This window comes from Neomonachus schauinslandi, chromosome 11 (assembly GCF_002201575.2).
Source record: "Neomonachus schauinslandi chromosome 11, ASM220157v2, whole genome shotgun sequence".
NCBI classification, from domain to species: Eukaryota; Metazoa; Chordata; class Mammalia; order Carnivora; family Phocidae; genus Neomonachus; species Neomonachus schauinslandi.
The window spans coordinates 42,648,240-42,665,073 of record NC_058413.1 but is presented as its reverse complement, the minus strand read 5'-3'; the positions used below and the strand labels follow the sequence as shown (position 1 = coordinate 42,665,073).

At 38.1% G+C, this 16,834-nt stretch overlaps 1 protein-coding gene across 2 annotated transcripts in view; it reads right to left on the bottom strand.

Annotated features, from left to right (window-relative positions):
• Nucleotides 1-11,786, bottom strand: part of COPB1 (COPI coat complex subunit beta 1) — a 37,448-nt gene extending 25,662 nt beyond the window's left edge. For both annotated transcript variants that reach the window (XM_021685790.1, XM_044919698.1), the window contains exons 1-7: nt 11,692-11,786; nt 10,824-10,973; nt 6,295-6,524; nt 5,714-5,883; nt 3,217-3,331; nt 1,877-1,969; nt 112-249 (exon numbers count right to left, since the gene is read on the bottom strand). In XM_021685790.1, the coding sequence (XP_021541465.1) occupies nt 112-249; nt 1,877-1,969; nt 3,217-3,331; nt 5,714-5,883; nt 6,295-6,524; nt 10,824-10,914 (837 nt within the window). In that variant the 5' untranslated portion in view covers nt 10,915-10,973; nt 11,692-11,786. The remainder of the gene's footprint in view (nt 1-111; nt 250-1,876; nt 1,970-3,216; nt 3,332-5,713; nt 5,884-6,294; nt 6,525-10,823; nt 10,974-11,691) is intronic.
• Nucleotides 11,787-16,834: the final 5,048 nt, after the last annotated feature.

The window sequence follows — 16,834 nt, the reverse complement described above, 5'->3', positions numbered from 1 at the left end:
AGTGAATAATAAATCTTTTAAAAAAGAGAACAAATTAAAAAATAAAAAAATAAATAAGTGCTAAGACAGCATATCTATCATCTAACTGGCACCAAAAGAAGTAAGCAGTACCTTGATTGCAGTAGGCGCACTAGAGAGTGTCACTAATGTTCCGGCAGCTTCATATTTTACAGCTGGGCTAGATGACTGTAATAAGTTATAGATGCAGCGAATGAAACGAGCCCTTTCTGATGGATTAGCATGACAGACCTGGAGAAGAGAACATTTAGGTTTCAACTGACTCCAGGGACACCTGCTTTCAAACAGATTTTTTTATAGATGTCAGCTTAGATGCTAGTTTTCTTAATCTGAAAACAAAGAATAATGATATAAGGGCATCTGAAGATGTCAGCCAACATGAGATAAGACACTGTGACTGGTAATTTCAGGAAGAAATAGGTTTTACTTCAGATAATTGTTACAGCTACTCATTCATTTATTTATTCAATCACAATTAATATTCTCACTCTTTCACAAAAGATTTTCAAATGGTTTATAATAAAAGATATGCATACTATACACAAGTGAAAAAGAACAAGAGAATGTAAAGTAACAAAATCAAGGACCAAGTGCATTAATATGGGTACTGTGACAGGATATTAAATTTGGTCCTAAATTTTTACTCTGGATGTCATGTCAAAAAGGGAAACATGATGGATATCAATCTCAATAGCTAATAAAAGGAAAATACCCATTCTTAAAGCAAGAAAGATAACCCCTTTCTCAAGTACTATTACTTATTTATTTGGAACCATATTCCACACTGTGGAGACAACTAAAATTTTCTATGCTATCCTAAATATATTTTAATACCTTTACCCATGAAGCAAATATTCCTTATTCTTCCTTTTTTGAAGTTGGTTTTTATGTCAGATTTTCCTTTAATATATATATACAGTCAAATCTCTTTTATTTAGGCATGGCTCAAAAACTATTTCCTCTTACTATAACCTGGATCCTGATCGACAAAGAAGTCTCTGAACAGCAGAGAATTCCTATTTTTGAGAGCCTCAGCAGCATCTCTAAACCATACAATGAATTAAAAAGAACTATATATTTACAGTTCTGGTTTCATCTTAAATGCCAAACCTAAATGACTGATTCCCTGTGTTGAAAGGGGCCCTTTTCTTTCAGAATCAAAGACAGCAGTCATCAGCAGTGTCTGCTGTGGGTACTTTGTCAATATTGTCCTATTTAGTAAAGTCACTCCCGATGTATATTTTTGTTGGCCTCTAATGGTGTCAATAGCAAAATTGGATGTTATTTACCTTTTATCAGAACATTAAGATACAATCAATTCTTTCAAAGAATATATCAAATTTAAATGTTGCCAATAAAGCACTTCATTTTAAAACCCAAATCTCATCTAGTTTTAGACTTCCTATTGGTCAATGGCTAACAATGTCATATTGATATATTTAAAATCTATTTTCCTTTACAAACAGGGAACACAGAAAATATTTAAAGCTTTTCTGATTTGTTTTTAGATTTCCAAAGTAGTCTGGTGTGTACTCAAGAAAAGATCTTGAATTTTTTTTCCAAAGCCTGATTCATAATCTATTCAGTTACTGAATAGTGCACAATGATTTCTCTGCTGCTGTATTGGGTCAAGCCATGAGTTTTTAATAGAATTCTTTAAGGAGGTTTAGAAAAATTGGAAGTGCTTGGAAAACACAATAAACCAAAGGAAAAAGGAAAAAAAGGCTTTCATAGATTATGCTATAAAATATTTCTACTACTAAAACATAATATCCCAGCAATTAAGCAACATTCCAGAAAAAGAGAATTTAACCTTGTCTTAAGCTCTTAGAGTGTATGTTACCCATTTTAGTCTTACCTTATAAATTAATTCAACAATAACCAACTGAAGAATGTCTCCAAATGTTTGAACTTGATCAATGCAAGTACTTAGGTAATCCAAAGCTCGATCCTAACAAAATAAAAATACATTTATCAAATTCCACCTCATTCAATAAAAGGACTTAATCAGTACAACCTTTAAAAAACATACACAACTGAATATAAAAGAAATGAGGAAATCAGGGCAAAGAAAAATTAAATGAAGGGAAAAAAAGAAGGTTAACACATACATGTAAGAAATAAAGTCCAATACATTTCCTAGAAATGGGCCAAAAATTTGGGGTCTGAATTTTCTAGCAGCTAAACTGAGGAGAAAAAACACTATGTACTACATGATTCAGAGTACCCATACAATCAAAACAAACCAGCTGTTTAGAAGCATGGTTATTCCTACTTCTAAAACTTAAAAGAAAAATCTCAACGATTCTCATATACTGAATACTGATATAGAAAACTATGACCTCAACAATATCTCTACAGCAAAAGTATCAGGAAATTTTATTGAACTTTTTCTGATTATGCCCCCCGTGTAGGTAAACAGCATAACACCAAATATATAGGTCAATAAAACCAACTGTACAAGAGGACAAAAGATCTGGCCCAAATAAGCAGCTTTCTTATAATCTTGTTCACAAGATAAAATGACAGCATCTAGATTTCAGAGAAATGGACAGACTCCGTATCTTTCAGTCTTCATTATTTCCCACATTTGGAGAATACTGGACAGCAAAAATTCCAAGATTAGATGCCACCAAAGTATGCAGTCACTGCTGACCACCCCGCCATCCCCCCACCCCCCTGCCGATCCATACACTTTAAGCACTAGCAGAGCTGGATGTGGAGTTGACACCAACTTATGAAATCTGAAGAGCCTAGTAAGGATACACATCTACACCGAAGACCACGCTTCTTTCACAGACATGGCTCAGGGTGAACCCTATACAAAGCTACCACTTTTCTCTATTAAACAATTTTAGATTTATACCAATAGAAGGAATAACAGGTTCAAGCCCCAAAACAGAGTGTTACAAAATATGGCCATAATAATTTCAATCTGGAAAAACTGTCAAGTGGCTATTATTAAATATCTCTCAGTTGTTTACTAAAAAATAAAGTATATACATAAGCAATTGTCTGGAGAAAGATTAAGAAAAAACTATTTTATACAAACTAAGTTCAAAAATCTAAAAAAACCCCAAAATATACGAACACTTGTACTATAAAAAAATCAGACTAAAAACTTGATTAGGCCTATGTAAATACTTTTAATTATCATTTGAATACAGTCATAAAAGTATTTTTTAAAAAGTACTTCACCTGATCTGCATGAATTAACATCATAAAGGCATTCCTTTTGCAACTTGCATCCTTCTCATTCACCAGAAAATCATGTATCAGTTCAGGAGCATCAGGTATAAGATGTTCAAAATTCCTTGAAATAAAACAGGTAATATTCATATTTAATGAAAACCTACTTTGTTATTTTAGTAACTGCCTGGACACTACTAAAATTAATCTTTATCAAGCTTTATAACACTGTCAATTGTTTTGCTTTTTGAAACCTTAAGTCAATTAGAACTGTGGGTAGAAATCACAAACTTACATCTTCATCTATTAAATTATCAAATTATATGCTTTCTACTTTAATAAAGAAAAAGCTGACTTTTTCCACAGCTATCGTTCACCGGAATATCTCTAATAATTGTCTTTCATATACTTTATATACTTCATAAACTTTAGGAATACAAGATCAATGCTCATGATGACATTCTCAGTGTACTGAAAGAGTCTTAAGAATTATCAGGAATAAAAATAGTCCCTTGAGGGGTGCCTGGGTGGCTCAGTCAGTTAAGTGTCTGCCTTCGGCTCAGGTCATGATCCCGGGGTCCTGGGATTGAGCCCTGCATCGGGCTCCCTGCTCAACGGGAGAGTCTGCTTCTCCCTCTTGCTTGTGCTCTCTTTCTCAAATAAATAAATAAATAAAATCTTTTTAAAAATAGTCCCTTGAATTGTATAATTATGCATTATAATTACTTATTCACTTACTTGCTAACTTACTTCCTATTCAGGAAAATTTTAAGTATTTGTAGTATACAGAATAATGAAACCAGCTTAAAAACCATCACCTGACTTCAACAATTGTTAATTCATGGCCAATTCTGTTTCACCTATACCCCTGCCCACTTCTTCTCCTCCCATATTATTTTGAAGCAAATCCCAGACCACTTATCACTTCTTCTACAAATATATCGGCATATTATAATTGAGGATACTTTTTATTTTTTTTTTTAAAGATTTTATTTATTTATTTGACAGAGAGAGACACAGCGAGAGAGGAACACAAGCAGGGGGAGTGGGAGAGGGAGAAGCAGGTTTCCCACCGAGCAGGGAGCCCGATGTGGGGCTCGATCCCAGCACCCTGGGATCATGACCTGAGCCGAAGGCAGACGCTTAACAACTGAGCCACCCAGGCGCCCCATAGGATACTTTCTTTTTAAAACAAATCATAATACCATTATCATACCTTAAAAAACTTAAAATTCCTTAATATCATCATATACAGTGTTCAAATTTCCCATTGTCTTATAAATGTCATGATTTTTGTGTATGCAGTCCAGTTTAAGTTCTGAAATTTGTGTAGTCTGTACAGTAACTTTCAAAGAACTCTACATTATTAACCAGAATACCACTTCCCCAAGAGATAACAAAATCTAATGTAACAATAAGAGAACTATGAAATAGAACAATCAACTCTTAAAGTACAAAGATATTTATAAAAGTTACATCCTATGTCTAAATAGATTGACACCAGTAATTACAAAAACCAAGCATTCTAGTCTTATCTAACTGGTTCTTTTAAGTCATTTTTATTTTATTTTTTATTTTTTTAAAGATTTTATTTATTTATTTGAGAGAGAGAATGAGATAGAAAAAGAGAGCATGAGAGGGGGGAGGGTCAAAAGGAGAAGCAGACTCCCTGCTGAGCAGGGAGCCCGATGCGGGGGGGCTCCATCCAGGACTCCAGGATCATGACCTGAGCCGAAGGCAGTCGCTTAACCAACTGAATCACCCAGGCGCCCCTCTTTAAAAGATTTCTTTAAATCAGTTTTAAAGTCCAAAATCTTCAGCTTTCAAAGAACAGGAATCAATTGAGAACTGCAACCTTTCTCATTAAAAAGTTCCCTCCTTGGGTGCCCGGGTGGCTCAGTTGGTTAAGCGACTGCCTTCGGCTCAGGTCATGATCCTGGAGTCCTGGGATGGAGTCTCGCATCAGGCTCCCTGCTCAGCAGGGAGTTTGCTTCTCCTCTGACCCTCCCCCCTCTCATGCTCTCTCTCTATCTCATTCTCTCTCTCAAATAAATAAATAAAATCTTAAAAAAAAAAATTAAAAAAAAAAGTTCCCTCCTTAAGGCTTATAAGGGTAAAAAGACAAGATCCACATTCCACACAAAGGGAATTCAAAAACAGGGTCAAAAACTCAAAACCTACAAGGGCTAAGCAAGTTAACTAATTAAGTGGGCTGAAGTACAACTGAGAATGATAGGCACTGTAAACTGCAAAGTATACAACTTATTTAAAGGGAGCTATTGTCAATTTCAGCATAATGTTGTCATGCAGAAACTAGGACCCAGGGTTGCCAGATCTTTTCAATGTTGACAACATAATAATAATAAGAAGAAAAAAAAATATCGTTCAGGCTAAACAAACATTATCTGCAAGCTACGTACAATCTGCAAGGAACTGCCGTGGTACCTCTAGTCTAAAAGACTAAATAATCCTCACAAAACTAAGCCACAGGAGTACCTTTATTTACCTATAGATTGTATAGATGGCCAAAACAGCATTTCTTCTAACATAGCTGTGTCGGTGCTCCAAACAAGCACGGATAGCTGGCATTAAAGGTTCTAGCAATTCTGCTTCTTTCAGTTTGCAAAGAAAACGAAGAGTGGATCCTCGAATAAATTCATTAGGATGCTGAAGATCCTGATAAAGTTTAAATATGAAATATTGAGTTCCAGCATTTTACAAAACAACACACAATTAAGTGCAAAATTTCCTATGAAAAAAATAAGAAAGTAAGTTTGTGGAAAAAGATCTAGATTATCAGACAATTTCCTTCAGATTCCTGTCAAATCAATTTTTACTTATCACATCAATGTCTCATATTTTATGTGTCACTGGTTTTTTTTAATTAGTAACATAAAAATGCATGAAAAATATCCAAAGAAAGTTACAATAAAATTTTTTACAGTAACTTTTTACAACTTCAGTTCCAATTATCGGTAACTTAGATCTTACCCCAGATTTAATTTTAAAAATTAAAACAAATCCCATCCCACGAATTTTACAATTAAAATCAAAGCAATATTCAGAAATAACCATGGTTTGGTTTACCTTTCTGTATGCATCACATACAAGGATCATTTCATGTAAAAGTCTCCCATCTGGAGTTGTTTTAGGAACAATTTCCCAAAATACCAGAAGTAATTTTTTGATGGTATGATCCTGAAGAGGTAGCACAAAACGAATGATGGTCATCAGAAGTCCAGGAAGCTTTTCACCATTCAGAATCATAATGATTACTTTCTTCAAAGCTTCAGTCTTCGACTTCACATCTCCTTTTTCTGATTCAAAAAAAAAAAAAAAAAAGCACAATCACTTCAAAGGAAAATTCTCCAGATAATTTTACAATTCACAAAACATTTTCTCACTTTACCAGCAGTAATGATAATAAAGGCACTAAAGAAAGTGACAAGGGGGGGCACCTGGGTGGCTCAGTCGTTAAGTCTGCCTTGGCTCAGGTCATGATCCCAGGATCCTGGGATCGAGCCCCGCATCGGGCTCCCTGCTTGGTGGGGAGTCTGCTTCTGCCTTTCCCACTCTCCCTGCTTGTGTTCCCTCTCTCGCTGTGTCTCTCTGTCAAATAAGTAAATAAAATCTTAAAAAAAAAAAAGAAAGTGACAAGGGTTCTTGACCTAGCTCTGCCACAAACAAGCTGAATGACTTTACACAAGTCATTTATCTCTGAACCTCATGTTACTTTACATAGAACATGAAGGCACTGGATTAGATCTCTGGTCCCTAACCCATGGAGTTAATGTAGAAGCCACGAATCTGTAGGTATACCAAATGATGCATGTCTCAAACACAGATGTAGCTATTCTTCACAGTGTAAAAAGATGCTGTTAGAATAAATGGCTTCTGATATCAACATTGCTTTTAGTCAGTTGTGTATTTCCTCAAAGTTACCACCACTATCATGAGGAGAGGAAGGGGAGGATCAGTGGCATTTTTTTTAACATTAGATCTTCAAACTCAAAAAGGCTGGGAACTAATACACTAAACCCAAAATCCCATCATATTTCTACGGGACTATAAATCTTCCGTGCTCGCTTCGGCAGCACATATACTAAAATTGGAACAGACTACAAAACCTCAGAATCTTTCTTAAGAAATCACCTAAAAAACTGGAAGAAAATTAAAATGTACTAGATAAGTAGCCATTATTTAGAATTAAGGATGAGATATTTAAGATACTAGTTTATTGTTACTTAGCTTAAAGCAATTTACACTATAAACTATATTATGCAAAACAATCTATAATTTCATCATTATCACTGCATACTGAAGAATTTATGGTAAAAATATTTTGTGTCCAAAATTCAAAGGCAGGAATGTAGGAGGCAAGCACATCGCTACAACTGCTTAGATCACAGAAATAAGCAAATATCTAGGAGACGGGAGGACAAAGAGGGATGACGAAGTTTTTAATAATCTTACAGTTATCATGAGGAAAAGAACAGAACTAGGAATACATTTCCAACAATTAGAGCTAAGTGGCTATCAAATGAAGAGTTCCTTGTTGTTGCCAAAGAGACAAGAGACTGTGAATGACCAGCTGGTATTTACAGAAAGGATTTAAGTTTTCAAGAATTATAGTAGGTAAATCAAAATTTCTTTCCAGCCCCCAAGGGCTCTATATCTATTACTAGCTTGGTATGATATTTTCACATGTTGCAGAATTGAGAATATTCTCAGGTTCTCAATTTGTGTTCAATTGAGAACACAGTAAGGGTTCTTGCCAAACTTATTCCACAAGGGTGAACATTTTTGTTTAAAACACACTTTCTCATGCATCTCTCCCTGCTTCAGAGTATCATATCTCCTGCCACATATGGAAAAAAATTGGTATTGCCATAGCAAATCAAGAAACAAACAACTGGGGGCGCCAGGGTGGCTCAGTTGGTTAAGCATCTGTCTCTCAGGGTCCTGGGATCAATCCCTGCATCTGGCTCCCTGCTCCACCGGGAGTCTGCTTCTTCCCCATCCCCCCAGTTCTCCCCCCCTGCTCGTGCATGCATTCTCTCTCTCTCTCTCAAATAAATATATAAAATCTTAAAAAAACAAAAACAAAAAACTGTAAAATTATGGAGTACCAATCTGGGCAAACCTTCAGTTTTTAAGTCTGTGAGTTTGACAAAAACAAAGCATCAGGAAAGGTGACAGTAGCTGAGAGCAATCACCCTGATAATAAGACAGATTGGGCAAAGTTTTAAGTGGCTAAAGTTGTATTTGCTGAGCCTAAATAGGTTTTCTTATCTTTGCCCTGAGCTTCCTTTCTGAATATTAAAAAAAAAAAGTTTTTTTTCCTAATCTGTTTGATAGCATAAAGGACACAAAGTCCAAAAGGCATAAAACTGTTATCATTATAAAGCTGATGTCTTCTTTCGTTCCGGTTTTTGACTACTTTTCCCAAATTAGCAAATCCTAAGGGTTTAGCAGGATAAAGCTCCACTTGTAACTACATGTTAAAAAGTTTTAGAAGTTTCATAGAAAACATGTAAAAAATCTGTACCATTTACAATTCAAGCCCCCTTAGCCCCGATTTCCATTTATTCCAACAATTCAAACTGAGGTGAAGGATGTTTTTTTCCTACATCTTCAAACTTTTCAGAACTTCTTTTCTTCCATACACTACTAAAAATATGGAAAATTTCAAATATTAATTCAATTCGCCAAAATCTACCAAGTACTTCCTACTCCAGGCTATGTATGGTCATCAGATCTCATGTCCAGTGACTAAAAGCATAGGTAAAGTAACTCAATATTTCACAAAAAAGGATTTGTTACTCAAATTGGAAACTACTTCTAAACTTTTTCTCACCTCAACTCTTAAGATACAGTAAAAAAATACACATAAAATTTGAGATTTGAGACTACTTATTTATTTCTTGATAGGGGGAAGACAGTTAAGGCAGCTGTAATTAAGAAAAAGGTATTGTTACAATTAAGGGCAGGTTTTGTTCTTTATCTTCCCAGCTGTAACCTTAAGTATCTGGGAGTCTAAAAGTGAAAACTTTTTTTTTTTTTTAAAAGTAAGCTCTATGCCCAACATGAGGCTTGAACTCAAGATCCTGAGATCAAGACTGCATGCTCTACCCACTGAGCCAGCCAAGTGCCCCGAAAACTTTTAAATTATAAGAAAAAAAAACAGTAATGAAAGTTTATTCATTAACGTGCATTCCATTCTACTATCATACATAAACATGAAAAAAAAAAAAGATCTGTGGCTTTTGTATATAGGGGTATAGGTTTAAGTGCCATAAAGGAGGGTTTCTTTTTCCTTCTCTAAAAATGGATCTCTTGGGTGCCTGGGTGGCTCAGTTGGTTAAGCGTCTTCCTTCAGCTCAGGTCATGATCCTGGGGTCCCTGGATCGAGTCCCCCATCGGGCTCCCTGCTCAGCAGAGAGTCTGCTTCTCCCTCTGACTCTCCCTTTCTCATGCTCTCTCTCTCTCACACTCTCTCAAATAAATGAATAAAGTCTTTAAAAAAATAATAATAAATAATAAAAATGGATCTCAATAGAAACCTAATATTAAGTAGCCTAAAATCAGGATATTCCACTACTGCTGATTAAGAGGTGGGACTAGGCAAGTAAAATATTGTCTCCTTTCAAATGGCAAACTACCTTCTAAAAGATACTTTCAAGATCTGAAGCATAATTTTCACTCTTCGTCTTAAACAGTAGTTACCAGTTTAAGTTAAACTTATTTTTAGTAGTTCAACGAAACAAGAACCATTATTTTGGAATGTGCATTACCTTGAAAAATTATTTTTCACAGAATCACTCACAGAAAGGATACAGAGCATACACTTTTAAAATCCAGAAATATACTTGTTTTCTTTTTGTATAAATGCTTTATAAAAGCTTAAACCTTTTTAAACCTCAAATACTCAAAAAGCTTAAAACTTTCTGGAAAACACATGTGTATTCCAGGGTTGACTTCATTAGTTCAGTAGGTGGTAAACCCAAAGAACAAAGTTCTTTTAGTTTTACAAGTTAAGTAATATGAAGTTAAGTGCACAGAGGAACTGAGACATTCAAATACACATTCTCAACCTGTTACCTACAGAGAACAGTCAGCTACACTTAAGCATAACATATTAAACTACATAAGCCATTATGTTATTTTGAGGAATATCTAACAACTATTACATTTCTTTAGCTTTACTAAGCTAAGCTGAGATGCTGTTTTATTTCCAAAAACCAATATTGCAAGTCTAAATGTAACAAGTTTTTTTTTTTTTCTTTTTCTAGATTTTATTTATTTGAGAGGGAGCCAGAGAGAGAGCACAAGCGGAGGGGAGGCGCAGAAGGAGCAGAAGACTCCCCACTGAGCAGGGAGCCTGAAGCGGGGCTCAATCTCAGGACTTGGGATCATGACGTGAGCAGAAGGTATAAGCTTAACCGACTGAGCCACCCAGGCGCCCCAAGTTTTCATTTTTAATAAGACCAAAGTTCTACTGAAGAGATCCTAGAAAAAACTAAAATATTTCTAATTACAAATAAACTTGAAATGGAAATGAGCCTTTTATTTTCATTTTTTCTCCATTTAATTTTCATAGTATTATCAGAGTTTACCCAGATCATTTTTTAAGCTAATTTCAGATGGTGGTTCTGAATCCATGGGCACGTTAATTAACGTATAGCACACGTTCTCGGCAGCCGTCATGGTTTCCGGATATAATCAAACCTCGATACAAGATTTAAGGATGACTGATGCCAGAAAATCTAAAAAAATAGAAGGATATCATTACAAGTAAAACAAAACAAAACAAAACAAAAACACAACCAGTAACTATCGTGATCTTTATTGTCTAAAGTTCATTCAGTTTGGCTGAGTTTTAAAGTATTAGAAGGGTAGGGTCAATTTATACTGTGTCCCATAAAAATAATGCCTATTTTAATAAAAGACACGCCTGTCTGCCTCGGTCTAAGGTATAGACCCCACAACCCCGCCCAGGGCTTGAGAATGCTGTACTGCAACAACTAAGGCCCACAATACAGTGACAGTCTCCCAGTCCCGCCCAACCATGTAACAGAACAATGGTTTTTAAACATAACACACAATCTGAATTGCTCAAGTTAAGAGACCCTGTGCACGAATACTCAGCTAAAAACCTTAAAACATTTTCTTGCGTTCATGGGTGGACCCGACTGTGTGTCGGTCAATCAGTACGCTGCACCCCCACCCCCTTCCCTTCCTCCAGCAAAGCAGCCCCCGGAATGATGAGCCCCGGGGCCCCGGGAGGGATTAGACCCCTGGCCAGTACAAAAGACCGGGAAAGGGCGTCCGGCCCAGAGCTTCCCAGCCCCCCGTTCCACTTCGCCAGGCCCGGACGCGAGCGGCCTAGTCGCTCCCCTTCCGCATCTCCCCGCAGGAGAGCCAGTTCCTCCGACTCAGCCCAGCCCAGCACGCCTCGGGGACTGGGGGCTTTTGGCCCGCTACCTGGCTCCAAGGGGCGGCGGCTACGGCAACGGTAGGACCGTGGACTCCGGCTCCAACCCGCAGCAGCAGCCGCTGCTCCGCACAGTCCTACGCTGACGTGGAAGGGGGTGGGGTGACGAGGCCAAGCCACCTAGCACCTACGGCAACACAGAGAGGACAAGCCTTCTCCGTCCTGCGCCTGCGCTCTGTAAGTATGCCGCAAGTTTCTTCCTTGTAGTCCACGGCAGTTTTAGGGGGCAGGGGGATCTGGGAAGACATTAAGCTTTCCCTGCAAGCCAAACGCCGAATTAAGCGCTGTGGTCATTTAAATGCTACCTAGAAATTGTTTCCTCTTCCAGAACTACAACAGCCAAGGAAGGAAGTGCTCAGAAAGGGAAGCCCATTTTATAAGGGCTGTATGGTCCAGGGGGAAAGAGCAGTAGACTGCGAGAACTGGAAGCCCTTTTGTAGCTCAGAGAAACAGGGAAAGTAACTAATTATTATCTGGGAAAGTCACTTCAGTTCTTCTAATAAGTGAGGGTAGATTCTGTGAAGATCCATTTTAGTTCTTAACGTCTCCAGTAGTCTCAATCTCTGCCTCTGCAGTTAGGCTGGGGTTGCTGGGACATCGAAGTCGCACTTTATTTCGTAATGGTCCCTTTCACGCTTTCTGAGCATCCAAGAGATTAACTTTTTTTTTTTTTTCTCAAAAAGGGAGATTGACAGTCACTGTTTTAAAGGATTTTACCTTTCTCCAAAAACCCAATTGTTACAGCTACTATCGGCCGTAGCACCTTCGGTATTGCTCATATGAGGTTCCATATGCCCCCACGTAGCACTTCCCCCTCAAAAAGTTTTCTGGCCAATTATTATTAAAGAAAAATCTTTTTTGAAGCCTTGAGCAAAATACTGTGAATAAAAGACATCCGACAGAACTCGCCCTTAACAGGTACACTTCCCTTAAGAAGATAGAACACAAATATTGTCTCATGTATCTAGAATCCAGCTATTTGAGATTTCTTCTTTTTAGAACCATCAAGCAAAATATAAATTCTTTGAGCACCCAAAATATATCACAAAGGCCATGTGTTTACAGCAGTTTCTAAGAATGTTCTTCAAATCCTATGTATTGATTTTTTTTTAAAAAAACCTTTTATCGGGGCGCCTGGGTGGCTCAGTTGGTTAAGCGACTGCCTTCGGCTCAGGTCATGATCCTGGAGTCCGGGGATCGAGTCCCACATCGGGCTCCCTGCTCAGCAGGGAGTCTGCTTCTCCCTCTGACCCTCCTCCCTCTCATGCTCTCTGTCTCTCATTGTCTCTCTCGCAAATAAATAAAATCTTTAAAAATAAATAAATAAATAAAAATTAAAAAAAATAAAAATAAAAAAACCTTTTATCTTGAGATAATTGCAGAGTGACCTAAATACAGAGATCCCATATATTCTTCCCCTAATTTCTCCCAGTGGTAACATTTTGCATACAGTTCAATACCAAATCCAGGAAGTTGACATTGATATAATTTACTCCTCATTCAGATTCACCAGTTTTTACATGCACTCTACTTGTGTATTTAGTTCTAGGCAATTTTACCATATTTAGATTCATGTGACCTCCACCAGGCATGATACAGAACAGTTTCAAGGATCCCTCCTGCTATCCTTTTATACAGCCACTTCCCTCCTTAACCCCAGCAACTACTAACCTGTTGTCCCTATCTCCGTAATTTTGTCATTTCAAAGATGTACAATGTAACCAGTGAGATCGTTTTTTCATGCAACATAATTCCCTTGAGATCAACCCAAGATGTGTATACAACAGGTTGTTTCACTTGTGTATTCATGTTTAACATGAAATTTTTACAAGAACAGTATCTGGTTTCCAAGCCCACTTATAAAGAAGTGACAATCTGGGGGCGCCTGAGTGGCTCAGTCGGTTAAGCGACTGCCTTCAGCTCAGCTCATGATCCCAGGGCCCTGGGATCGAGCCCCGCATCGGGCTCTCTGCTTGGCAGAGAGCCTGCTTCTCCCTCTGCCTGCCACTCTGCCTATCTGTGCTCTCTATCTCTCTGTCAAATGAATAAATAAAATCTTTAAAAAAAAAAAAAAAAAAGAAGTGACAATCTGTTGGCATGAAATGAGGCCCCCAAAAGCATAAAAACTAGATTTAGCAATAAGAAAGCTCAGCAGTGTAGAGCCACCATAGTGTAGGACCAACCATACCCACTTCAATCACCCTGGAGGCTCATTGTGTTACAGAAGAAAATTTGAAGACTTATCCTGACCAAGTCATTAATGAAACTATTAAATATGAAAAGACAAGAAAACATAATGTGTTTTATAAAACCTCATTTTAAGTCTGCACTTAAAATGTCATTGGCAGTGTATATACATTGTTGTATACTTTTTTTTTAAGATTTTATTTATTTATTTGACAAACAGAGAGCACAAGCAGGAGGAGTGGCAAGCAGAGGGAAAGGGAGAAGCAGGCTCCCCGCTGAGAAGAGAGCCTGATGTGGGGCTCCATCTCAGGACCCTGAGACCATGACCTGAGCTGAAGGCAGACGCTTAACCGACTGAACCACCCAGGTGCCCCACATTGTTGTATATTCTTAAATACAGAGCTTGTTCAATAGATATCAGGACCTTATATAGCCGATTTCTTCCTGACTTATAATATGCACCTTGTTTTGGGTCTTATGTTTACTCTAGTATGTAATTGTATCATTCTGAATGCTTTTTTTTTTTAAGGTTTTTTTTTTTTTTTTTTTTGAGAGAGAGAGAGAGAGAACAGGGGAGAGGCAGAGGCAGAGGGAGAGGATCCAAAACAGATTCCCTGCTGAGAGGGGAGCCCCACTCAGAGTTCGAACTCATGATCCTAAGATCATGACCTGAGCCAAAACCAAGAGTCCGACTGAGCCACCCAGGCACCCCTCATTCTGAATGCTTTTTTTTTTTTAAAGATTTTATTTGGGGCGCCTGGGTGGCTCAGCCATTAAGCGTCTGCCTTCGGCTCAGGTCACGATCCCAGGATCCTGGGATTGAGCCCCACATCGGGCTCCCTGGTCCACGGGAAGACTGCTTCTCCCTCCCCCACTCCCCCTGCTTGTGTTCCCTCTCTCGCTGTGTCTCTCTGTCAAATAAATAAAATCTTAAAAAAAAAAAAGATTTTATTTATTAGAGAGAAAGGAAGACCAAGAGCGAAGGCACTAGCAGGCAGAGTGGCAGGCAGAGGGAGAGGGAGAAGCAGGCCCCCCCGTTGAGCAGAGCCAGACACAGGGCTCTATCCCAGGACCCTGGGATCATGAGCTGAGCCAAAGACAGATGCTTAACCGACTGAGGCACCCAGGTGCCCCCTCCCCTTTTTAAAGATTGAATGCTTTAAATTTGAGAGCAAAAGCCTTGTCATATACCAAGAGTCATAAAAAATTAGGTGTCTAGGAAATCAAGGCCTAGAGAAAAGGAACTTGTCCTCAAATCACAAAATGGTCAAACATGAGAAAGCTGGTATTAGAACCTGAATCCTGTCACCTACTTTACTGCCTCTTATTTTTTAATCATGAGTTCTTCAAAGCTGCACCTATAGATGCCTAATAAATTCCAGGTGAATTGAATATTATTTTTCTATCAGTGATAGGGTTTATGAGAGGATTATTATTAGGAATTTTATTGTTTATAATTATTTAACACAGATTAAACAGAATAACTAAATATAACACACTAGACAAAACAACAATGGAAAGGCATCACCATGAACAGACAGTGGAGTTGACTGAATCTTATTGGAGTGGAAACGATTTTAACATTCTAAGGTCAGTGCATAAGACTAACATCACATATTGAAAAGATTACTAAGGGGTACCTTGGTGGCTCAGTCACTTAGGCATCTGCCTTTGGCTCAGGTCATGATCTCCGGGTCTTGGGATCAAGCCCTGCCATCAGGACCCATGCTCAGCGGGGCTCTGCTTTTTCCTCTCCCTCTGCACACCCCCACCCCACGCCCTCTGTTTTAAATAAATAGAACTTAAAAAAAATAATAAAAAACTAAAAATAAAAAGATTACTAAAACTGCCTCCAAAGAACAATACAGATGACATTTTTTTTCCTAGGAGTACCAGTCAAGTAATTGGTCTACATTTAGGGAACAGATACAAAATGTTATGCATTATCTTTAAACAACAGAATCAGCCAACAAGACAGAGACTCACACAATGATAGGCAGAGGAAGAGAGACCTGCCTGAGGCTTTAAAGAGCAGATTATGAAATTTCCCACTTATGTTCCCTCCTCCAGACTATATAATAGCCTTTGAGTCTGAAGGCAGGTGGGACAACTCCCTCTCATTCACTGTGTGTGTGAAAGTTGCACATGCTCAGTGCAACTCTATGGTAGGTCAAATGGCCACATGCTTCTTGTCGCCTCATCCCAAGCTCAAATGGCCAACTCCTGAGGCTACTTCCAGAACAGAGACCCAACACCTCACACATTCCTGTATTTAGTCAGGTCTTTCTCTCAACAAGGTTGCCAGAGTTCCTCTTAGCACTTTACCTTCAAGAAGTCAGAGAGATTTAAATCTACTAAAGCTTTTAAAGTTTTGGGCAATCTATGGGGCACCTGGCTGGCTCAGTCGGTGGAGCGTGTGACTCTTGGTCTTAAGACTTGTAGGTTCAAGCCCCACATTGGGTGTAGAGATTACTTAAAATCTTTATTTTTATTATTATTTTTTAAAGATTTTATTTATTTAACATAGAAAGCACAAGCAGGGGGAGCGTCACGCAGAGAGGGAGAGGAGAAGCAGGCTCCCGGCTGAGCAGGGAGCACCATGTGGGGCTTGATCCCAGGATGCTGGGACCACGGCCTGAGCCAAAGGCAAACGCTTAACCAACTGAGCCACCCAGGCACCCCAAAAATAAAATCTTAAAAAAAAAAAAATTTTGGACAATTTGGGGAAAAAAACTAACATTTTATGAATTTTAGAGTGTACAAGGTGTTTCCACATAAATTCTCCCATTTAACCTTCACAATAATTCTCCAAACGGCAACTAATTAGTAGAATTAGATCTAAAATCCAAGTTCCTATCTACAAATGAACTGCTCCTCTCTAGAAAGATAGGAATCTCAGGAAATAAAAAACTCAAGGTTTCTTAGCAGCAAAATTTTTGGAGTGTT